This window comes from Paramormyrops kingsleyae, chromosome 8 (assembly GCF_048594095.1).
Source record: "Paramormyrops kingsleyae isolate MSU_618 chromosome 8, PKINGS_0.4, whole genome shotgun sequence".
Taxonomy (NCBI): Eukaryota; Metazoa; Chordata; class Actinopteri; order Osteoglossiformes; family Mormyridae; genus Paramormyrops; species Paramormyrops kingsleyae.
Window position 1 is genome coordinate 24876708 of NC_132804.1, and position 26037 is coordinate 24902744.

At 45.7% G+C, this 26037-nt stretch overlaps 1 protein-coding gene across 2 annotated transcripts in view; it reads right to left on the minus strand.

Annotated features, from left to right (window-relative positions):
* Window positions 1-11935: 11935 nt before the first annotated feature.
* rnf123 (ring finger protein 123) overlaps window positions 11936-26037 on the minus strand; it is a 92971-nt gene continuing 78869 nt past the window's right edge. For both annotated transcript variants that reach the window (XM_072715513.1, XM_072715512.1), the window contains exons 37-39: window positions 25192-25286; window positions 13807-13892; window positions 11936-12063 (exon numbers count right to left, since the gene is read on the minus strand). In XM_072715513.1, the coding sequence (XP_072571614.1) occupies window positions 11967-12063; window positions 13807-13892; window positions 25192-25286 (278 nt within the window). In that variant the 3' untranslated portion in view covers window positions 11936-11966. The remainder of the gene's footprint in view (window positions 12064-13806; window positions 13893-25191; window positions 25287-26037) is intronic.

Here is a 26037-nt window from a genome sequence, read left to right on the forward strand (position 1 = left end):
TTCTCCCTCCGTGCATCTCGCCCAGTGCTTCCTGTTCAGTCCTTCCCCCTCCGTGCATCTCACCCAGTGCTTCCTGTTCAGTCCTTCCCCCTCCGTGCATCTCACCCAGTGCTTCCTGTTCAGTCCTTCCCCCTCCATGCATCTCACCCAGTGCTTCCTGTTCAGTCCTTCCCCCTCCGTGCATCTCACCCAGTGCTTCCTGTTCAGTCCTTCCCCCTCCGTGCATCTCACCCAGTGCTTCCTGTTCAGTCTGCCCCCCTCCGTGCATCTCACCCAGTGCTTCCTGTTCAGTCCTTCCCCCTCCGTGCATCTCGCCCAGTGCTTCCTGTTCAGTCCTTCCCCCTCTGTGCATCTCGCCCAGTGCTTCCTGTTCAGTCCTTCCCCCTCTGTGCATCTCGCCCAGTGCTTCCTGTTCAGTCCTTCCCCCTCTGTGCATCTCGCCCAGTGCTTCCTGTTCAGTCCTTCCCCCTCTGTGCATCTCGCCCAGTGCTTCCTGTTCAGTCCTTCCCCCTCTGTGCATCTCGCCCAGTGCTTCCTGTTCAGTCCTTCCCCCTCTGTGCATCTCGCCCAGTGCTTCCTGTTCAGTCCTTCCCCCTCAGTGCTTCCTGTTCAGTCCTTCCCCCTCTGTGCATCTCGCCCAGTGCTTCCTGTTCAGTCCTTCCCCCTCTGTGCATCTCGCCCAGTGCTTCCTGTTCAGTCCTTCCCCCTCTGTGCATCTCGCCCAGTGCTTCCTGTTCAGTCCTTCCCCCTCTGTGCATCTCGCCCAGTGCTTCCTGTTCAGTCCTTCCCCCTCTGTGCATCTCGCCCAGTGCTTCCTGTTCAGTCCTTCCCCCTCAGTGCTTCCTGTTCAGTCCTTCCCCCTCCGTGCATCTCGCCCAGTGCTTCCTGTTCAGTCCTTCCCCCTCTGTGCATCTCACTCAGTGCTTCCTGTTCAGTCCTTCCCCCTCTGTGCATCTCACCCAGCGCTTCCTGTTCAGTCCTTCCCCCTCTGTGCATCTCACTCAGCACTTCCTGTTCAGTCCTTCCCCCTCTGTGCATCTCGCCCAGTGCTTCCTGTTCAGTCCTTCCCCCTCTGTGCATCTCACCCAGTGCTTCCTGTTCAGTCCTCCCCCCTCTGTGCATCTCACCCAGCGCTTCCTGTTCAGTCCTTCCCCCTCTATGCATCTCGCCCAGCGCTTCCTGTTCAGTCCTTCCCCCTCTGTGCATCTCACTCAGTGCTTCCTGTTCAGTCCTTCTCCCTCTGTGCATCTCACCCAGTGCTTCCTGTTCAGTCCTTCCCCCTCCGTGCATCTCACCCAGTGCTTCCTGTTCAGTCTGCCCCCCTCCGTGCATCTCACCCAGTGCTTCCTGTTCAGTCCTTCCCCCTCCGTGCATCTCGCCCAGTGCTTCCTGTTCAGTCCTTCCCCCTCTGTGCATCTCGCCCAGTGCTTCCTGTTCAGTCCTTCCCCCTCTGTGCATCTCGCCCAGTGCTTCCTGTTCAGTCCTTCCCCCTCTGTGCATCTCGCCCAGTGCTTCCTGTTCAGTCCTTCCCCCTCTGTGCATCTCGCCCAGTGCTTCCTGTTCAGTCCTTCCCCCTCTGTGCATCTCGCCCAGTGCTTCCTGTTCAGTCCTTCCCCCTCAGTGCTTCCTGTTCAGTCCTTCCCCCTCCGTGCATCTCGCCCAGTGCTTCCTGTTCAGTCCTTCCCCCTCTGTGCATCTCACTCAGTGCTTCCTGTTCAGTCCTTCCCCCTCTGTGCATCTCACCCAGCGCTTCCTGTTCAGTCCTTCCCCCTCTGTGCATCTCACTCAGCACTTCCTGTTCAGTCCTTCCCCCTCTGTGCATCTCGCCCAGTGCTTCCTGTTCAGTCCTTCCCCCTCTGTGCATCTCACCCAGTGCTTCCTGTTCAGTCCTCCCCCCTCTGTGCATCTCACCCAGCGCTTCCTGTTCAGTCCTTCCCCCTCTATGCATCTCGCCCAGCGCTTCCTGTTCAGTCCTTCCCCCTCTGTGCATCTCACTCAGTGCTTCCTGTTCAGTCCTTCTCCCTCTGTGCATCTCACCCAGTGCTTCCTGTTCAGTCCTTCCCCCTCTGTGCATCTCACTCAGTGCTTCCTGTTCAGTCCTTCTCCCTCTGTGCATCTCACCCAGTGCTTCCTGTTCAGTCCTTCCCCCTCTGTGCATCTCGCCCAGTGCTTCCTGTTCAGTCCTTCCCCCTCTGTGCATCTCACTCAGTACTTCCTGTTCAGTCCCTCCCCCTCTGTTCATTCCATGCCTCTCATTGTTTCCTCTTCTTTCCGTCATATTTCTTGCTTCCCTCGCAGTGCTTCCTGTTCAGTCCATCCCTTTTCTTGCTTCCCCGAGTGATTCCCCATTCAGTCCTTCCAGCTCAGCACTTCCTCCTCAATGTTGCCTTGTTCCGCTGTTCCCACTCCATCCTCCCTGCTCCTTGACCGTGACTTGGCAGAAACTGTCAGTTCGCCGCAACCTGTCCGTCCATCATCTACCCACCCTTACCAGACACACTCAGGCATATGTCCTAAAAGGTAAAACTGGGAGAACATGGACCTCATCACCCGAAGGAGGAGTGAATCCTGAGAGCAGGTCGCTGTTGTCCGATCGCGGCTTTCCGTGTCCTCGAGCATGTGACTGTCATGAATTAACTGCCAGCACAGCCTTGCCTGTCTGAACAACCTCTGTGACAAATCAGGTATTACTCCATCATTCATCAGATTGACCCACCGAATGTAAAGGAAGTATCTGACCAAGAAGATAATAGCTCAACTCTTAGGATGAATGTAATGCAACCTAAGCATCATAAACCATAGAATAAAGTCCCTGTGAAAACCATTCTCTGATGATTTATTTCTCCTAAAAGGGCTTAATTGAACAATACCAATGAAACATTAATTTATTGATAGAGCTATTTAATCAATTAGTTTACATTTATTCAATTAGCACTTCCTGTGGCCTGTGACTAAATAATCCCTCATAATAAAAATGTAATAGGAAAGATACTCATACATCTTAGACTCTGTAGGAATCTGGAAATATGACAATTATGGCAGGAATGATCTTGCGCCGTGAACCTTCACAGGATTTTCAAAAACTGTCTCTTCATTAGCATTATATGTCTTTCTGTCTTGCAACCACTCATCCTTAAACCATGGGATAAAGATCTAAAAAATATCATGCCTTTAATAGCTGAAAATTTTAACTTAGGTTGGTTTTAAAGAGACGTCCTTCTCGTACTTGGCATTCTATCCCTAAACGTGTTAACAGCAGTCCCACCCAGGGTTTGGGAATGTTCCTTTGTGCATAGGAATGAAGAGCATCTGGTGACATCCCGCTGTGCCACATTAGTGAGCCGACAGGGACGCCCACGGTCAGCTGGCCTCCCCGAGGGCTCCGGCTGGAATCGGGCCGCAAAATGGGAAGAAGCAGGAGGCTGACGACGCTCCCGCTACGGCATGGGTGACCTGCGAGAAACCCTAACCCACACTACAAAAACTGGGGGAGTGATGGATGAGAACATACAACCAAATGCTGACACAACATTAACCTTAACCTGTTTGTTAATTCTCCAGACCATACCGGGGCAGTGTGTGTTTCAGTGGGTTAGGATGCTGTGCCTGTTATCAGAAGGTTGCATGATCAAATCCCATAACCTACAAAGTGAATATGTTGGTGGGCCCTTGAGCAATACCCCAATTGCCACAGGGACTGTCAGGCCCTGTTTTCTGAAAATGCATGTCGTTTTGAGGGGGGGGGGGGGGTTGGGGGAAAGTGTTTTTTCTGCTGGGTGCTTCAGTTTCTTGGTACCATCCAAATAAATACACACAATTTACGCGAACTGTCTTATCTGCCGGTTGGTGAATCAGGGTGTTGAATGATGACCTGGTGTCTTGTCTTGTGCCCTGTGGGTCTTGAGACTGGCTCAGCTTGCCACAGCATGGCATTGTTAAGAGGTTATGGAGAAATTATATGGATGAACACATAGACAGATGGACGGCTGGAATTTTTAAAGTTGGTTTTCAGTTCACAGTTCTTAAAGGGGCACTGAACGTATTTCCATTCGGATTTTGGGTTCTTTTGCCTGGTAAGCCTGCTTACAGCTAAACCCTTCAGCCTTGCCTCGTGTCCTCCCCACAACCTGTCACATTATATGCAAATTTGAATGGAAATATATTTTACTACACAAAGGAATAGGCTACGTGCTCTTCTGTGTGACCACCACATACCCTGTCTTTAAAATCTTTGTGACTGGAACCAGAAAATTCTCTAATTACAGTCATTTTACATTTCTATACAATTAATTGCACAGAGGGCCCTATTAAGGAACAAGACATAAATCAGCCAGCTACAGAGTCATGTAACGTGTCTCAGAAAGACAGAATCTTTGGGAGCTCATCTCTAACCAAGCTGAACAACACCATCTACTGTCAGCCTCAGAGAAGCAGAGAAAGCCAGTGTTTTTATCTCCACAGGGGGAAGTTTTATGTAGACGGCACAAGATAAAGTGATTACTGCTTTGCTGGAAAGAAAAACAAACACGTCTTTCTTAGTTAGTTCAACCTTTTCATCTAAAGTGATTCTGTGTGGGAAGTTATTATTATGGTCATCCTTATGTTTAATATAAATGAAGTGTATATACCTAAAGTTTAATTGAAGTATTAATATTTAAAATGCAGTCCTTCTGATAGACGAGTGATGCTGCTGACGAAATGACGTCACGATAACCCAAACATGAGCAGCCGAGGGACGCCAGTGATCGGAACAGCGGCTCTTTGAAGGGAGCTGGATCTTAAGGTGCCATATTTTTCTGAAGGCCTTTAAAAAAAAAATGGCATACTGTTCTTATTTTTTTCTTAGGGGGCGGGGGTTACTTACTGATCCATCCTGGGATGTTCCCTGCTTGCACCCATAGCCTCCGGACTGAATTCCAACCCTTAATAGGGCAAATAGTTTCATAATGGATGGATGGGATGGGTGGTTTTATGGAAGGCCAAAAGACTCAAAAAGTGTTAGCTCTTTCGCATTAGCACACTCAACATTGATATGTGCACGTGCAATTTGTACGTGTTAACACCTTAAGAATGTGCGCTTTTGGCCTTCCATAGATGTGGGCAGTGCAAGATAAGATGTAGCTGCGAACCTCACCACAGTATCGTCAAGAAGAACAAAATGAATGAGCCATGTTTCAGTAGGGGAGTGTTCAGACCTTTCTGTAAGATAACATGTTCTCTACGTTGGATTTATTTCATAGCTACACTATCCATACATGTTGTCTACGTTACTGTTCGCACACTCAGTACTCAGCGATTTGGGAGAAGACATATCACATATCAAAATAAAACACAAACACGCACAAAGTAACATAAAATGCGCCATTTTTGGATGTGTTAATGCGACCAGCTATTGGTCGATTAACATGCTCAAAATTGTGTTCACAAGCACATTTTTATGAATGGCCAAAAGGGTCAAAATCTCAGCTTTGTTAACATGTTAATTTTAAGCGTGTTAATGTAAAAAGCTGACACACTTTTGGTACAGGAAATCCCGTGTCTCTGCCAAAGAGATCATTGACTTCCTGGAGGCTGTGCCAGGCCCCATGTGTTTAGTCATTTTTAGTTGGTTAGTTTAGAAGTGTGGTCATATCCACTCTGCAAAATAATAAAAGAAAGGAGTGGCAATTTTTCACTTTATTTTGCTCTGTATTCTGCAGATGGATGGAATTGTTCAAGTGTGAGTGGCAACAATGCGAACTGCATCCGTGGAAATGCAGAATTAGGCACAACTCCACCACATTCTGTGAAATGGCTTCTCTGAAATCGCTGAGTACAGAACAAGAAAGCAAATAACATAGAAGGAATGTACGGATCACGCAGGAGTAAAATATTCCTAGCGCAGAGAACACTCCCCTAGCAAAATGTGGCTGGCACATCTTCTTCTCCCTGTTAACACGTTCATTTTCAACATCTTAAGATGTACAAATTTGACATGTTGATTCAGAGGGTTTTGACCACGATGGTGTTCCATAAAACTATGCACCTTAACATGTTGTCACAGGACAAAGAACTCAGGAGAAGGCATTGGAGCAAAGAAAAGGGGCTTTCTTCCTCTCAAAGAGAACACAGAAAAACAAATGGGATCAAAAACAGGAACACAGAAGGCTAAGGCAAAGACAGGCTACAAACAAGACAGACGTCAATGCCAGGACTGGGAAGCACTTTATTACAAGGACTAATGAGGGAGCAAACAAGAGTCAGCTAGAGTGAATCACACAAGGGCAGGAACGAGAGGAAAGACTAACGTGTAATAGGAGCGGCTCGACAGAATCATGCCAGACAGAGAAAACAGTAGGGGCAGGTAGGCAGGGTGTGCAGGAGATAACACACATAAATATTGAGCGTGTTAATGTGGTAAAAGATAACGTGTTTTGACTGTTTTGGCCTTCCATACATTTTGTATGTGATAACACGTACTTGATAATACATAAAAAATGTGTGTTAACAAATCAATTTTGAGCGTGTTAATGCGAAAAAAGCTAACACGTTTTGAATCTTTTGGCCTTCCATAAGGTTTCACCCATAAATGTGTTGTTTAGAAGCCATTCCATGCATACCAAGAATTTTACTAATAAACACTGTTTATTTTCTTGTTAATAAAAATGCATTCTCACCAAGGTCCAGCCTCCAGAGGCATGAGCAAATAACCCCCCAGTCACCCACTACGTATGCTTTTCACCTTAATAAATGCATGATCAATACAAAAGACCAGCCGGAGTAAATATGCTGTTTGAACTGTGTTTGGAGGCGTAGTTCTTACCCCCTTGTGGAAAGAAGACGACAAAGGGGAAAAAAACTACCATTTGGGGAGAACTTCATTAGCTAATTGACATGTGCCTCCCTGCTCTATCAAATGAACGGATCCAGCTCTCCTTGCGTATCAATGGCCAAACAAAATAAGAATCCTCGGCAAGACAATTCTTGGAGTCGAAGTAGCTTGATTTATGACTTCAATTACTCTAATCATCTTTCCTACTCCTACTGTTTCAGTAAAGCAAAAGGCAATAAAACCCTCCTTTATAATCTGCTAGCAGTAATGCCTTCCAGAAGAAATCACTTAGGGAGGAGGCAAGAGCCCATAACCGTATGTTTCCACAGCAGCTCCCGTTCACCATACGGCTCCCCCGTTACCGTGGTCGACTTGCGGACTTATGCCAATGGTATCGGCTTTTATTTTTAACCTAGCCTTCCAAAGGCGACTGTCACATCGCGTCTTCCGTGCATTAAGCTGTCATTTTGTTTCGACTGGCTGTCTGTCAGGAGATGATGCCGCCTTCACCGGCTAAGGAGTTCAGCAAACCGGTCAGCATGATCCTGAAGGCTTCGTGAAGGACAGATACCTTCCGAAACACCTGCCATTTGGATAAATGAAAAGTGACACCATTTACTGCATTTGTTAACAGCACAGCTGTGGACCACTAGAGGGCACCCCAGAAATAATATTCTGAATTTCCTGAACAATTAGCTCTTATTTGCCTCCAGTGTTACTGTTATAGCTAAGGGTAGTATATACACATAACCTATTCACAGATCGCTTCTTCACTCACTTCCTAGGTCCCAATTTAAATCACAGTGAGTGTTCCATCAACAGAACAGGGACCTGAGGAAGAAGTCCCGTCTCCTTCCACTAATGACTGAAAGGGCAGACAAGAATTTAGTCTGTTGTTGTTCTTCTGCATTTTTTTGTTTTTCCCATTTTGAAAAGATGGGAGAAGATAATATAAAAAAGGGCACAATTGTTAATATTTATATATATATATATATATATATATATATATATATATATATATATACACACACACACACACACACCCACATACTTCTATGTGATTTAACATATGTCATTATATTGTATTCCTTTATTGTACCCCCTAAGCATACTATATTGTATTCCCTGGTACTGATTAAGACAAATATTAAATTAATTTGATTTTAAAGTCTGAATCTCTATTTCAAAAACAGCTACCTTCGTACTAACCAATTATTCTGGTCAGCGTTAGGGGTAATTCAAACATATATGATCCGTTTAAAAAAAAAAAAAAAAAAAAAAAAAAAAACAATGAACAGAAAATAGATTTAAACATTTAAAAAAATAATAATCAGGAGGGCCACACCTGAAAATCTGGCTGTCAATAAGGAGAAAATTAAAAAGCAGTTAAAAAAGCTTCAGACTTCTCGTTCAGAGTTACACATTCCTGGCCTAATTTATTCAATGTACTCGATGCCTTAAAGCAGGGGTGGCCAATCTTATCCGCAAAGGGCCGGTGTGTATGTAGGTTTTTGGAATAACCTGTAGGTCAGCTGTTCAAACCCAGGTGTGAGGACTCTTCAGCCAATCAGTCCTCTAATTAGTAATCTAATTAGGGAGTTGCAGCGAAAACCTGCATACACACCGGCCCTTTGTGGATAAGATTGGCCACCCCTGCCTTAAAGAAAGATCATTACAACTGTGATTTACTAGCCACTAGGTGGAGCACTTTGACCAAAAACATCTTTTGTCAGGACGCGTTCAATAAATAATACACAGTCAACATCATCAGTATATATATATATATATATAAAAAAACACTATAAAACTCCACTATAAAATATATGCATGTGCATGTGTGCGTGGTTATAAGAAACTGGTTTCAATTTAACAACACACTACAAATTTCACTTTTCAGGTTGGTTATAATAATAGTTGTACCTTTTCATTTGCTTTATATGACAGAAAATAATTTAAATCTCACTTTTGGTCTAGGGCACACATTAATTTTTATAATATCTGACAGCTACATTAGATTTGATTAGCTGTACTGACAGTTAATTAGAATTCTGATACACTGGGAGAAAATAACGTTTGGATTTTTAACTACAATGGCTTGGTTCCCGGAGTAATTTATGAGTAAATGGATGTTCTACTGAACTATAGCAAAGAATACAAACCATTGGCATTTTTCATTCATCAAGCTGATTCAATTGACTAGATCTGTTTTATATTTTTTCCTTTTCGGTTATTTCCATAGTGTATAAGACAGAAATACAACTAGCAACCTGACGATGACTATAAGGGTGTTTTTTTAGGTTTCCTTAACAGGTTTTTATTGCTACAACGCCATACCTTTCTAGACTCCGATAGTACTCCTTTCCCCTGGATTGCATCAGTGTGGAAAAAGGCCATAAAACAAACATAAAACAAAAACCAAGCATAAAACAAAGTCGATACACAAATTTGAAACAAGGGTATTTATAGGTTCAAACAACTGTGGCGTGCAAAGTTTGAACAGCAAAAACAGGCTTTTTGTTTTGCAGTCGAACAGATCAGGTTGTCTCTGGTTTCGGTACGGCCCTCAGCGGATGCTCGGATGGAGAGCTTCAAAGGAGAGCTCCCAGAGAGGAGTGGATGGCTCACGTCGGACGAGAGCGGCTATCGATCACGGAGCCAGCTGACTACCACTTCCCTCAAAACACACACACACACAGGTCACAATCAAGGCCTCCAAACGGTGGTGGATTTGCCAGCCATCCCCTCCCCCCAGCTGCCCTTCTCCTCTTTCCCCAACACGGCTATTTCTGTACGCAATCCATAAAAAAACCCGAGAGCGCTCTATCCGGACTTCTGTTCCTGCACGGTGGATCGATGTGGCTCAAGCGGCTTGAACCGTTGGTCCAGCTGAGGCAACACGGCCGCAGTCAGCGGGCATCCCGTGGGGCGGGACAATATCAGCCCCCTCGCTTCAGAGGGCAAGATCCAAGGACCCACTGTGCCAGCCTGGAAGCCTGCAATCGAGGGGTGAGATACAAGGTTTGGTTGCTGACGTTTCGTGGAGGTCACGAGTGTCTGTAAATAGAGCGAGACGAAGCATCGTGGCAAATTCAGTAACTCTCAACGCCAAGACAAACATCAAGACAAGTCCATCGATGGAGTTTTATTTGTGCCAAAGGAGCAATCGCTGGATTTAGTATCAGACTAAGCCAGCCATAATGGCTTCAGAAACGTAAACAACTATGAGAGTCCTGCGCTCTTTAACCATTTCTCTCCTTAACCATTTCGCCCAGTACCTAAGTTTTGTATGAACAGGACATGAAACAGAATTTGTGTAAGCGTTAACCATAAGCAATTTCAAGGTTGATGATGTCGTCAGAGATTTTGTTTTTTATTTTGAAGGATGCACATGGGAAGCTCTCAGACCCGATAGGCAGCTCAGTCTACAAACAAGACGAGCGACGAATCCCTCCTCCACAGAGGTGCAGGCGAACGTAAAATGATGGCGGGAAAAAAAAAAAAACCACACGCAAGATAGTCATCCGCTCAGGATAAATAATTTAATGCTGTTACACCAACAATATATGTGCACTCTCACTCACAAAGAGGAAAATAAAAAGCAATAAACCACTCCCCTCACTATAAAGGAAAAAAAACAGTCCACTTAGTATTGCTTATACAATCTAGAGCTCCCACGACAAGTAACGTAAAAGCCTCTGTCTCAGGAACTGTCAAATTAATTTTCACACAAGTGCACTCGCACACGTACACACATGCACGCACTCACACATGGCTGCGCAGGTAAGGTACACTCTCTATAAAGCAGCGGCGGGGGGGTTCCCTTATTCAATGTGGAAAAACAGTCGCAGCCAATTCCAAGCCCCTTTACCTGGGTACGAGGCATCCCAGCCAATCCCAAGACCCTTTACCTGGGTACGAGGCATCCCAGCCAATCCCACACTGTTGATCTGAGTGAGAGCAACAGTCCTGAATACATGACATGATTTTTATAAATTTTTTTTGGTGTATAAAACCACACTTCAGTGCCGTGGCAAATGTTTAAAAAAAAAAAAAGTGATGGCAGTTTGATGGGTGTTTTCTGACCCTCATGGCTGTGAGGTCACTAAGTTAGCTCAAGTTTCATGTTTCAGTGGTCATGCTTGTGAGCTTGTGAGGCAATTCCACAACCCAACTTTCTATTTCCTACAAACACAATGATTTTTTTGGTGGGGGAGGTGGAGGGGGTGGGTGGAGGGAGAGGTACTGTATCTTATTAAGAGCAGAAACAACTAAAAGAATTTCTCTTCATTTTTTTTTGCCCAGTTCAAAAGCACCACACTCGACAGGAGAATACAGTGAGAGATGTGCTTCATAAAAAAGAAAAAGTGACATAATCACAGTGAATCATGTCAAAACGGGCACGTGAGTGTGGAACATGGGAGAGCACAGTGAGACCCAAGGTGGGCAGGGCTGCGGGATCGGAGTGCATGAATGACATGTGGTAACGGAACACCCTGGGTGGCCGTCAGCGATTGGACGGCTCCGAAGACCTTCCTCCAATCATGGCTAAGTGATTAAAAAGAAACCCCTGACAGGTAAACTGGAGAAAATGTGGCGCATTGGCTTTGTATGGTGAATGTATGTTGTGGCTGCCTGGTACATGGAGGGAAAAAGCGAAGGCTGATTTAGCTACTATGGGTGCGTGGGGGGGGGTTTACTGTTCGATTGTCAGGCCTGCCCCTCGTCGCTGGAGTCTCAGGTTGCAGGTGGAACGGCGCCCAGCAGCCGGCTACTTAACCTCGCAGAGGCCGTATGACCTTTGTACCCCCCCCCCCCCATCGAGAAAAGCAGATACTGTGGGGATCAGTGCAGCCCCGCCATCCCAGCCAACAGCCAATATAATGAGGCTGAATCTGAGCCCCTCTCACCCCCCCCCCCCATGCCAACAGGCAGGAGCTGAGCCCCCTAGTGGTATTGGGTGATGTTGCATGGTGAATTCAAGGCCATAGTTACCCGCTTCAGCTCCCAGACGAAGCACAATGGTGGCATGGTAGGTGTGTACTGCATGCATCCACCGGAGTGTCATGTACCTGTGTGTATATATGACGGTGTTCTTTCCCCCCCCCACCCCACACCCCACACACCCCCCCCCCCCAGGTGAGCGCTGGGACAGTTGCTAAGTGGCGGGCTTGCTGTAGTCTTCAACGCCAGTTATGGTGGCCTTGCAGAAGAAGCAGTCCTTGTTGTTCATCAAGTGCTGGTTGATGCAGGCTCTGGGAAGACATAGAAGATGAAAAGGGTCTCACTAGGCATTCAAGACCCCAACTACCAGCACAGACTCATTAGCAAGCAACGGAGGAATGGTTAGATCAAGGAAGCCTGGTGGGTGGGGTCATAAAGCAGCGTCCATCATCTCCCTGTTCAGTGCACTGCTCACCTGTACTGCCGAGGGTCTTCTCACAACATCATGATGAACAAATGCCCATGGGGTGGACAAAATAATGAAAACATCCAACAACACATTCATATCAATACATTAAAATAATTTAAAAAAAATATATTATATATATATATATATATATATATATATATATATATATATATATATATATATATAAATTATTATTAGCGAGGATCTGATAAACCCACATACAGCTTCAATCCTTTTAGAAATGTTTTTACAGAATTCCCAAACTGCAGTCGGATATTGAACTTTTCTTCAAGAAGAAAAGGTTTTACTTTCATCAGGGCTGAAGGTGTTTGATATCTGCTACACACTCTGTACTCCAGAACTTCCTGTAAAGGTTCCATGATGTTTAATGATGTCACTGGGGAGGCCATGGACGACTTCTGACTCAAACCTGGTGTTCATGAAACCACCTCTTGGAATATGGAACATTCTGAAACAACAGCGCTCGCAACACAGAGAGCATCAGATCCTGTGAAACGAAGTGTAATTATGGACCCTAATGACTCCCACAAGATGGCTGCCCATACCATTGCAAATCCCCGACACCGCAGACTGAAAGTATCATTCGGCTTGTCAGATTATATAACTTTTTCCATAGCTCAGGGGTTCAGGTTCTGTACTCCTTACTCCTGGGGCCTGAACTACGAAGCGGGGTTACTGGCTTATCGGGGTAACTTGTCGGATTTAAGGTAGTCTGGGCAAAATGTAAGTGAACGAATATGAAGTCCATTTAAACTGTGGTACCTTAAATCTGACAAGTTACCCTGATAAGCCAGTAACCCCGCTTCGTAGTACAGGCCACTGGTCTTGTGTCTTTGTGCATTAGTAGTTTTTGCTGCCATGGGTCCCAGGGGTCCTATTTAAGACCTTGGGTAATTTGTGAGGTCATACTTTTGAGGTGTTCGCCAATTGTCCTAAGAAGTACCCATCTATCTCTGTTGGTGATCCTCGACTTACAACCACTGTACTCCTTTGCTAGCATAGCTTGTGTTTGGCATAAATTCTTGTGATTTAAGACTGTTCTCCTTGGCACGTTAAATAATTCCGCAGATCTTGCGACCGATACGTCAGCAAGTCAGGGACCCATTTGGCCTCTGAAGTTCTGCTTGTTGCCGTGTGTCACTCTGAGATCTCACACATCAAAGTGCTAATTGTCAGAGCACAGCTGACATACACTGTTGACTGGTATTCATGCCACTATGACTCACCTTTGCAGCTGCGCCTGTAATCGTGATTCAGTCATTTTTTTAGCATGTTTTTTTGTCCACACCCTGCATTTTCTGTTAACGTATGTGTTTCATGAATAGTCAATGTTCTGCTATACCCCAAAAAAAAAAAAAATCACCCCTAAATGTTACTTCAAAAATCTGATTTAAGATTGACTGTTCCTTTGCCAAATCTCCTTCAGATTTAATATAGTACACATTCTTAGAGAAGTTCCACCTATCACGCATCCTCTATGAAGAATTAGCCAAACAGTTAAGGTGTGTCAGCAGTGTTTTGCATAGATCTGCGTGGGCTTGGCTTTGGAGTCGCAAAAACTCACTTGCAGGATTTGTGGGAGCAGGGTTTGAAGACCGCAGAAATTGGGTGCGCGTAGCAGATAGGACACAGATCCTCTTCACTTGTGGGCTGGCAAGAGAGAAACGACAGTTACAAACTCAGCAAGTTGAGATTAAAGCTAACAAACAATCACATAAGAACTGCAAGCGCTGCAGCTCCGCTAACCGGAACGTTACTTCCTGGCTTGTCACTCATCAAAAGGCTGTCATCATATCAGTGGAATAAACGCAGGGCACCGTCATCGTTCAGCTGCAGCTGAAAATCTAATGTGACACCCAGCTTGTTTTTTATCGCTTTATTTTTAGCAGCTAAACAAAGGAGCTGCTTAATTCAGATGCACACTCAAGATGTGCTCTGACAGACAAACAACAACTGTAAGCGGGACCAGAATGAAGGTGGATGATAGGGTGTTATCAAACAAACAAAGCTGGTCTGCCACGGTGTGTATTGCCTCAGCTGGGTGCGCTTCCCATAATGCTCTGCTCCACTATCATGGGATACATTACAAGTCCTATCCCTCCCGGTGTCTCATTGGCCCTTCTCAGGCCCGCCTTCTTCTCCCACCCATCCTGATGCAATTAAACCTCATAATGGACTTCCTACACAGAACAGGATGCCGAATCGGCAGCATAATTGCTAAGCTACCCTGACCCCTTGCCCTCCTGTTTGCATGAACAGGCCAGCGGAACTGAAGGAGACTAATGCTAACTGGTCAGAACGCCATAGCACAGAGAGAGAGGGAGAGAGAGAATGAACAGGCCTGCCGGTGATTAAAACACCATTACGATAAGGACATCAGAAATGAAAAAAATAAGTCGCTAAACTGACATTCAGACACATCAACGACTGCACTGCTTACTGAACGATGGCGAAAATGAAACAGGGAAATAAACATCAACAACAGTGAAGGAAGACCCATACCCTGGTGATGCTGGAGCACAAAACTTTTTTTTCGAATTTTAATTCGGTGAGTGAAACGGTCTCTGTCAATGATGAAGAGATTATATGGAAATCTTAATGGGAGAACAGTACAGGGTTAAAGTCAGAGTGGAGTTCATGTGGCCTTCAAACATCCCCGTTGGTACCTCATAGGTGGTGAGACCGCAGTGTTCTGTCAATCACCTGCTGCATCAACAAGCAGCTGAAATCCACCTTCTGCTCGATACTTTTTCGGTTCCCCTTAGGTTAAAGCATGTGTTGACTGACAGCACATGCAAATTCTGCCCACATACACTATTGAAAGCCTTAATTTGCCCCTTGCGACTCACAGAAGCCTCACCAGAGGATCAATGGATGGACGGATGAAACGTTTACATCTGGCACTCTAAGCAAAACGTGTCTCCAGCTCGGGCTCCAAGACTATTTTAAATCAAACAATTAATAAAAAAATAAAAAAAGCATGAGGGAATACTTGTGACAATATCCATCACGTCGTGTCCATTGGAGAGCTGAATTTTAAGCTTCTTGTCAGTCTCCAGGCATTTAATTCACCAAAACCATCTCTTGGAGATGAGTAGAGAGCAGTGCAGAGGAGGGTAAGTATCAGCTATGCGTCCGTGTTGATTTCCCCATGAAGGGAGAAGAGAAGCTGAGCGTGACGGAGGTCTGACAGGATCTGGCGTCTGGCATGCTGGGCCCTGTGGGCCTCAAGGAGCCCCTGCATCTCGGCGGCGCCCTTCAACAAACTCAACTCCATTGTACAACTCAGCAACCTCCAGTCCCAAGTCCCACCACCCCAGGCTGTCAGAGCACACCGTCGAACGGCTCATAGACACGGCAAAAACTTCACTGTTTCAGCAGCCAGTCTGTCTACAAGTGTCCCTTGTGAACTTCTGTGCCTGCAAAGGTATTCAGTGTTTGTGTGTTGCACTGTGGTCCTGGGGTAATACTATTTCATGCCACTCTATACTATAAAAGGATGCTACGACAATAAAGCCCACATTATTATTATTATTATTGTTATTGACACTTGCTGTATATATGCTGCACCATGGTCCCAGGGGAATGTATTTTCATGCCTCTGTATATTTGTATGGATGATAGGACAATGAAGCCCAATTGACTTTGATTTGATTTGTTAAACTGAACAATTACCAAGCGAAACAGTTACTACCTCATAACAATAAGGGAAATGAGGAAAGCACTCAAGGGATTGCTTCAAGAATTTCCCTCATTCTCTCCTGTTGGGATTGCTTGAAAGCACAGGATCAAAAGAGGGAATTTCCCCACAGGAATTAGTAACACATCACTATTCTATTCTATTCTATTCTATTCTATTCTATTCTATTCTATTCTAGCTAGCAACATATATACAAGTAAATAAAACAAGACATCTGGAGAAAATACAATAGAGACACATGGTACAAACAGATGGGCAAAGGAATGAGAATGAATATCACACATGTAGAGAGCAGTATAAAAATAAATAATACATAATAATTAAATGAGAGTAGAGGAGCTGTCATCTTGCTGCTTGCATCCTTGGTGCCCTTCCATCCTCAATGTCACTGTGCCCCCCCCCCCCTGGTACACGGTTGGGTTTCAGCTTGCCATCCGCTCTGGGCCGAAGGAAATACAAACCCCCCCCCCCCCCCCCCCCAAACTCTCCCACTTCTTCTTTTGCAGATGTCGGGAAACGTCCTCTGCAGGAACGACCTGCTGCGCTATTGCTTTCCAGCTTCCTTTACCCGGCATTAATTTTTCATCAGCGCCTCACCGACCAAAGCGTTGGGCACATCGCTCATCGTCAGCTATTAAGGGCATAAGAGCTGCGGATGACAGGCCAAGGTCTGAGACGCAAGACGCATCGATACCATGCTGGATGTTCTCCATGTTGAAGGAGTGAACTTCTCAAACACTGTTTGTGCGCGCTGAGGGGGACAATGGCACGTAAATTTGCTTTATGCAGAGGACGCCCAAGGAACAGGCCATTTGTGCATTTTATCATCAACAATATCCCTGTTACAGTCACACTACTGGCAGGCAGATACATCTGTTGCTCATCTCAGCAACTCTGGGAGCAGTTGAGAAGGCCTAGAATTCTGAAGGCAGAGAATTTCCACAAGGGGTGTCTGCCGTTACCACGGTGATGAGCAAAGCCCCAGGTGAAGAAAGAGCAAATGTGGGGCAGGAGTTGGCTTGAAGAGGCTGGTGACATCATTAAGGACATCTTCATTCCTATCAAGCGAATTGAGAACATTTACAGCAGTGGACCACGCTGGAGAAACAGAGAAGGAGTTCAACAGCGAAGGGTATCGACCGGTATCATCAATTTCCCAGAGGAATGAGAATGCAGACTTTTTTCAGACATCCTGGATCTCCCGATCCTTGACAGATTCCTTAAACCGCCCCCCCTCCATCCCCCTAGGCATTGATTTCCTTCATCAGTGTCAGCGAAGTGGGAATTAAATTCTCCATTCCTCCATCACCCTATCATGGAGACAGACAAGTCCTCACCACACTGAACATGCAGTGTTCAGGAAGAACACGGTTGGGTTTTCATAGGCACGTCACACCTGGACATTGTCCCACTCACTCAGCCTCAAGATATGTGTGGTGGTGGTGGGGGGGGGGGGGGGGGGGGGGGATATGGAAGACGTAGGTCAGGCCATTCAACAAATTGTTGGTGGCTTTTTTGTCCTGTGACTCTCTTCAGTCGTCCAATCAGGATGACCGAGTTGGGCTACCAGCCAATGACACAGGTACTTCCAGGTCTCAGACAGGGTCATGTGGGCATCTGTGCTGGAGATCAAGCTGATCATACAAGAAGAAAAACTGTCCCTTTCCCCATTTTTTAATTAAAAGTGTGTGTGTGGTATTTGTCTTATTCTGATTGTGTTTACCATCAATAGCTTCCACAACAACAATTTAATTTAATTAGTTCTATTCACTTACGAAGGAGCAACTATTCCATCATAATTTTTTCCCCCACACTGGTGGTCTAGAATATACAAACGGCATCTGTTCCTCTGTGAAGCTTAAATGTGTTTATGATCAATTATGCTATCAATTTATAAATGCATTTATAAACTAAGACGTTAAAACAAAGGGTGGTTAAGCATAAAAATAGCTTGCAGCGTTAACAATAGTAATTAATATTAATCATTAATCAACAGAAAATTAAAAGCCAAGAAGTATAGAAAACAGCTTCATTTTGAAAGGTTGGAAATGCTGCTGGATAAAGAATAATAATATTAAAATATGTGCAGCACATTAAAGATGAAATTATTTGCCCAGCAGAATGCTATCTGCCCTCTAGTTGAGGGATATCTCAGAGAATAATTCACCTTTTGATGTCAAATTCCCTGCGAAAGGCTCCGAATGAAGATGTCTCTTCTGAAATGATGCCCGAGCTCAGATCTTCTGACCAGACATTTCCATGCCTTCATCTGCATTTTGCTTCATGCATGAATTACACTCTGCATCTTACAGTATCGCTTAATCTTATACGATGGATTTTGCTGCATTAGTCAATACTATCCCTGTTACTTTAAAAAATGAATAAATGATGAGGCTCCTGCTTCTTAGTTACCGTATTAATATGCGGGGTACCCTCTAATGTACTCTGCAAAGCCAGACTAGACTTAATTGTTTTGATAGTGTGTTTGTTTACAACCACTGTTCATTTATGCTAATGCTCTTACTGTACTATACGCGCATAACTTGAAAACAGTGTTTGCATACAGATAAATAAAAACTGGAGCATAGGCCTGCCTCTAAAAGCATTTCCACGGACAATGACGTAACTAAAGCCATCGTTCCATGTGACGATGAGGTATGAATAGCCTTAATCTAGCAATACAATATAGTTATGAGAATTTTTTCCATTGTTATACAAAGCAGAGCCACTGACAATCATTCATCTATGCATCTTATCCTGGTCGGGGTTGCAGGGGGTCCTGGAGCCTAACCCAGGGATCACAGGGCTTAAGGCTGGGGTACGCCCTGAATGGGATGCCAGTCCCTCACATGGCACATTCTTAACAATGAGTATCAGAGAGTAGGGTTAGCTAGTGCCCCTGGAGCAATTAGGGTTAAGGGTCTTGCTCAAGAGCTCAATGATGAAATCCCAGTCATGGGATTTGAACCCACAACCATTCAGACAGAGACATATTCTTAACCCATTCACTCATTTATGTGAAGCTTTTATCCAAAGCAGTTTACAGTAAAGGTAAGGATCTTAATGGTTTAAGGGTTTTCATGCATTATGCTCACTGGGATTTAAACCAACAACCTTCTCGTTGTTACGTTGTTAACGTAATGCTCTATTTGTTGAGCTACAGGATAAATATAACCAGGGATGGACATAACTGACGTGACAATCGATTGTTTGTAAAAGCGCAAATGCGTACTTATTTTATGTGCATTTGCGCTGCTATGACAAGAAAATACCTTGTACTGTATTTTAACATGTATAAAGAGTTAGCATATAAAGATTAAAATGCATTATACAGTAAGATCCTGTTATAGTGGACTTGCTTATAACGGAATATCATCTATAATGGATGAGGTCCGCTGGTCCCGGCCGTGCGCCTTTAAGAACATGCAGAAAAAGCATCGGATATAGCGGACTCGCATATAAGGGAATTTTGCTTATAACGAACAAACAATTTGGTCCTCAGGGCCGCTTTTAGCTGTAGTTTTGTTCGGCTAAAATGGACATGCAGCTCCGCCTACTGGCGTGCCGGTGATATCCAGCGCAGATACGGAGTCGGGATTATTAATAGTCAGGTAAAGTTGGATTACTACAAGTACGATATAATAATCTATACCACAAGTGTGTCTGCTGGGGTGTGGCATGAGTAAATGGTGTCCTGTAGTTGTGTTCTGGGCATACAGCAACTCTGGATATAACGGACTGTTTTGTCAGGTCCCTTGAAGTCCGTTATAACTGGATTTTACTGTATTTTGTTTTCATTTCAAATAAAGACTAGAAATGACACTGAAAGCATTATGAAAATATCTATTCGAAACATACCACTAAGTTTCTTGAACTTCATACATTATATATATTCTTTGAGATTTAATGGCTGTTCACTTTCTAGGGAGGAGTAATTTAAAACTCTCTTAATACACAGACTGACTCAGCAAAAAGCACAACGTCCTTTTCAGTCTTGGTGATGCTATGTGAGGTAAGGCTGAGGTATAAATCATTGGCCTTAGATCCTCCCTCCCACCCCATGGAGCTCTGCATCCCCATCTCCATCCGGTTGGCTGAAATCGCTGACGGAGCACAACCCAGGGCGTGACGTGCGCCGCGTCTGACTGGATTAAAACCACGCCACAGAGGCCAGAGGAATAAGCTCGTCTGCAAGAATCTGAACGCCTGCAATACTTTAAATGGAAAAGGGATCTCAGTTTAACAGAGATTACATATTGTGAATAGTATGCATTTACTGTCCCAAACATACAGCAAACAACACTTTTTGCACATTTATAGGGTGTCCATAGTTATTCCTCAGTTGTTCTGGATTAAAACACACAAACTCCAGCTCAGAATTCAGAAGCGTCAAAGCTTCTGCGACTAAACGTCCGGCATCCCATAATGCCGCAGGCAGACGGCCAGGGGATGCTGCATATCTAAGCTACAGGTAACCGTTGGGGCTTCACACAACACTGAGTCAAAGGGATTTTTAGATGGGGGTGGTGGTGGAAATACAGCGTCTGATTAGAGTCGGAATGATGAGGTCCAAAACATTGTCTAATTTTCTACGTAGGTTTCAAGACTGCAGGCGGCTCTCCATGTCACAGCTCAGCCCCCCCCCCCCCCCCCCCCCTCATTACATTACCATGAGCTGTACTCATATTTCTCTCCAGGTTTGATTTAACGTAACAGCCAGTCTGGTCTCATTTTCCTAACAGTCCTTTCATACTCGAAATCAGCGCAACAAATTCTGTGCCACCGTGATCTCATAACAAATTATTTTTAGTATACAAGCACCAGATCATTTAAAGTTTTGTCTTTTGTTTCCATTTTAAAAGATTTAAAAGATGCCCCTTATAGAAGGATGTTGAGAACCTTCATTGTGTTAACAAAGTCGATATCACTGTCGGTCGTGAGGCAGCTATGAATTTTCAGGACCGATGATCGAAGCACTCGGTGTAACGAAGATCCCAGCCAAAGATGTTTCCGGTAGGTTTATGGATGTAGTGTTCACCTGCATTGACCATGCCGCCTTCAACAAACTGGCCAGAGTAAAATGGTGAGCTAAGCTGAGCTACAGGTAACAAACCAGTACTCAGGGAACAAACCACACATCACCAAACAGAGCCTGTCTGCTGACCTCAAGCTGAGCTTTCAGGCATCTGACTCTTTTAAGAACCTCATAAGGTCCATCAGTTCCCCATAACTACAACCATAATGACCACAACTACAACCAAAGACACGCTATTTCCCCTTCTCTGATATTCTGTGCGAGAAAATACTGTTCAGCAGTTTTCATAAATCAGTGCTTCTAAGCGTTATTAGTATTTTTCTGGGGGGTGCTGATTTTCTGGCAGGCGTTTAGTGAATCCCTCCCAGCGTCTGAAAGGTACGGGCGGAGGAAATCCATGTAGGGTATTTATAAGCGGCAACACAAACATTTTAATCGCAGAATGTTTCACAGTGACAGTTCTCAGAAAGAATAATCACGGTAATAACAGTGAAGACACAGAAATGCAAAATAAAGAGGGGTTGTTGCATTACTCACTCCGCACTACGTCTATGTCAAGTTTTGCGAAGGGCACTCGATCATTACTCTTACACCGAAGACAAGTGCCATCGATCAAAATCGACAAAGACACAAAAGGAATGCTTCATCTGTACAGCTGCAATTTCACCTTATGGTTAACGGGGGGGGGGGGGGACTATTTCTAGAGGATGCTTTGTTACAAAAATGCACCATTGACATGGAATCGGTTGAGAGATGACAGGACGGCGGTGGGGGGTGGGGGGGGGAGGAGCTACCCAATGTAAGGATCTAGGTAGCAGCATGGGGAGGCTATGGAGCACAAGGCTGTAGCTATGTCTGGTATTAACCCAGACCCCCAGCTCCGCCGACAACAAAACCCAGAACAACTGTGTTTACATATCAGCCAGTCAGCAAGAAAGAGCACTGAACCCTGCAGTAAACCCCAGCGCCCCCCCCCCCCCCAAAAAAAAAAACACCAGGCTTCCTAGATGATACACTGCAACCAAACTGTCATACAAACTGAAATGCCACTGCTTTACTGTATAACCACAACCAGCCATGGACAGAAAATTCTCTAAAAGAAACTCCTACTTTAAATTTTACGTTTTATGTTTCTGTTACCAAAACATATGAAGGTTTCTGTGCACAATTGTCTTTCCGGAAGTTTTGCACGACGGGCCGGGTGAAATTGTTTAACTTTATGACAGTGTTTGTTGTTCTTTTCGATTTCTGATGCTATTTTCATGGGAGTCATACGGTCCAACAAAAGGAATATGCCTGTCGATAAACAGGGTAAGTGCCGGCCTCCAGGCAGGAGGGGGCGCTCAACTCAAAGACTTAAATAAGTGGAGGGGCTCTCCAAGAAAGTGGCTCAAAGGGCCACATCCCCCCAAAATTACAGCAACCAACTCCATCCTTCCATCTGCGCACCGGGGGGGGGGAGGAAGTGGGGGGAGGGAGCATCCTGTGTTCTGCCAGCGAACTCCGTGACATGGGGATGCAGATGTGAAACAGCTAAAACAGACCAAAGCAGGACTAAAAGCACTCAGGGATGGAAAGGCTGGGTGTTTTCCATGTGGGCAGAGAGTGCTGATGCTCGATAGCAGTAAGGGCTGGTTAATGGAATAGCAATGAGCAGCGGTAGAAGGCTTTGTTCTCTCCGCAGCACGCAGACGGACTTGGCCTGGATGGAACAATTATGGTTAATGAGAAGAGCCTCCTTGGTACTCTGCCCCACACCCCCTAAACCCCCCACCCCCCCCAGGTGCGGAGACGGCTGTAAGGACGCTTTCTGTTGGAGCGGCAGGCCAGCACGCAATGTTGCTGGACAACAGAATCCATCAAAGAAACCTAATCAAACATGCAATAGAATGTGACTACAGGTGGTGGGTGGACATACTGTAGCTAGATCTCATGGCCCTGTGCAGCTCGACAGCTTTTCAAACAATGTAACATTAACAGAAGCTTGCAGGACAGGCTAATTAGCACTGGATAGCTTTCGTTAACGAGAGTCCCAGGTCTGCTTTGTTCTGTTAGCCTGTGGAAGCTCCTCCATGTTCATGAAGCTGCTCTTGCCTGGTCCGCGGTGACGGGCGCATTGGGGGACTCCTTAATTAATGGGTTGACAAGCATCCTGAGGCGGCTGCACTGTCTGCGTCACAGCGAACAGCCGTGCATTAATACGGTGGCCCACCACGCTGACATGCTTGTTTAATCAGTCGCTTGGACCTTCATATTCATCATGGTGCTGCTTTTAAATATGACCTGCACATTTCACAGGAGACCGCCGGCTGGAAAAGTTAGACCCAATCAGATGGGGGGGGGGTCGCTACTTATAATGACGAATTAGCCTACTTTCAAAAATAAACATTCCATAAAGAAAGAAATAAAAAGAGCACTGAATATTATGTCTGAACTTCAGCAAGTCGACGCCAAAAGGGGAGACATACACTTCAGGGAGTCTTTAGGCCTTTAGGACTCGACGTGACCGAACCGTCTGTCCGCTAAGCTGGGATCAAGCGGCTGAAACACACAAAGTGACCCCTGTCATTCACCATCAGAACCCGACCCCTCCCACACACACTCGAGTGTCCTCTAAAGCAAGCCGCCACTTACAGATACATAGACACACATAGGAATAATCCTGTCTGTTTAAAAGGATCATCTTGACGTTAAAAGTGTCTATTTCTCAAAAGGTTAAGTACAAAGCAATCTAGGGAATGTTATAGTGTCTCAGATCATTACAACCTACAACCTGTGCCAACATGCATGTCTCAGACACTCCTTAAAGGTCCAACGGCAGTAAACTGGAAGTAAGTCAAGCCAGCGCATCCATATGAGCCTCCAGCGCAGCGGCTGCACGGCCTGAGTCGCGGTGCCATGTAGCCTGATGCAGAGAGGCGCTGGTCTGTTCCTCCAGGGACGCAGTAGGAGAACTGGGGCTAGGATCCTCTACCACTAAAAACCGTAGCTTCTATCAGTGAGCCAGGTCAAGGGGGCAAGAAAGTACATAAAAGCGTTCCAGAGAGCTGTCAGAGGTACGTCTCCTGGAAAGAGGTGGTCTAACAGCGCTCTCCATCAGCCCTTCTCCCCACTTTTGTGAAAACAATCATTAACAAAGACTCACTCAGGGAAGGCAAAAGTAACAAGACGAGGACAACAGCAACTTTCCGCCAGTGTTTGACCACACCTCTCTCAGAGCCAGAACATGCCCCGCCCATATACTGATGATGCCCCTCCCAAACAGGGCAAGCCTCGTCTACATAATGAAAATGGCCCACCATACACAGAACATGCCCCGCCCATATACTGATGATGCCCCTCCCAAACAGGGCAAGCCTCGTCTACATAATGAAAATGGCCCACCATACACAGAATATGCCCCGCCCCTATATAGAACATGCCCCGCCCATATACTGATGATGCCCCTCCCAAACGGGGCAAGCCTCGTCTACATAATGAAAATGGCCCACCATACACAGAACATGCCCCGCCCATATACTGATGATGCCCCTCCCAAACGGGGTAAGCCTCGTCTACATAATGAAAATGGCCCACCATACACAGAATATGCCCCGCCCCTATATAGAACATGCCCCGCCCATATACTGATGATGCCCCTCCCAAACGGGGAAAGCCTCGTCTACATAATGAAAATGGCCCACCATACACAGAATATGCCCCGCCCCTATATAGAACATGCCCCGCCCATATACTGATGATGCCCCTCCCAAACGGGGCAAGCCTCGTCTACATAATGAAAATGGCCCACCATACACAGAACATGCCCCGCCCATATACTGATGATGCCCCTCCCAAACGGGGTAAGCCTCGTCTACATATTGAAAATGGCCCACCATACACAGAATATGCCCCGCCCCTATATAGAACATGCCCCGCCCATATACTGATGATGCCCCTCCCAAATGGGGTAAGCCTCGTCTACATACTGAACATGCCCTGCCCCTATACAGAACATTCCCCTACCCTGGTAAAACCCACTCACACACAGAACATGGCCTTTCAACGCATACAACATGCCCCTCCCTTATACAAATTGCACCCCTCCCATATTGTGACAAGCCCCATCCACATAGTGAACGTTGTCCACTGATACAAAAACATGCCCCTCCCCCACCCTGGCAAACCCGGTCTATACACCATATATAGCGCACCCAGCTCCACCGGTTACTCACAGCTGTGCTGGCCGCCGCTTGCTTGGACTCCTCCGTCAAGAAAGCCAGCATGTGCTCAACCTTCTGAGCCTCCTCCACGCTGATGTAGTCAGTGTCTGGGAAAACACAGTCTATGGTCACAGACGAAGACTGATTTTAATTACTCATCATGTCCATTCAGTCACCCGAATTATGCTTTTTTCCATTTTATTGATTTATCCACTTCCAGAAGAGTACTTTACATAGCCAAAACTTTTTTAAAGTATAGATGCCATCAGAAATATCCTTGAAAATCAGTTCACTGATCAGACAAAGGGCCCCCACCCCGGATGATGTGGCACTTGCTTCGTCACACTGTGACCAGCGGAGACCCCACTGGACTGGGCCGGACCGGACAGGCGTACCGAGCCGATAATTACAGCCCCCCTGGAGAAAACCGTCCACGGTCACATCCTCGCCTCATGCAATTTCATGCCTGTCTGAGCTCCAAAGTAATGCACGTGTGGCCCTTGACGCTGCCAATCATGGCAGCCCCGTGCACTATGAAGAATGACAGGCCCCACCGAGGACAAGCGCAGTATGAGATCGGTGCATATTTACACCGAATAGCCGGGGGGGGGGGCATGCTTGCCACAATGTCTCCACACTGGCTGGTCCGTACAGTATCAGATGCCAGTGGCCCCCTAGCCACAGAAACTCGAGCAAAGGTGAGCAGAGTATTGATGTACTCGTTCGTATTGAGCTGTTCCTTTTGCTGGGGGGGCGGACATCAGGCCCCCGCACAGAGAGAAAGGGCACAATAGCAGGGGTTGGGGCAGGTCTCAGCCCAAGTTAGATGTGTGATGGAAGCAGCCCACTGACTGTCAC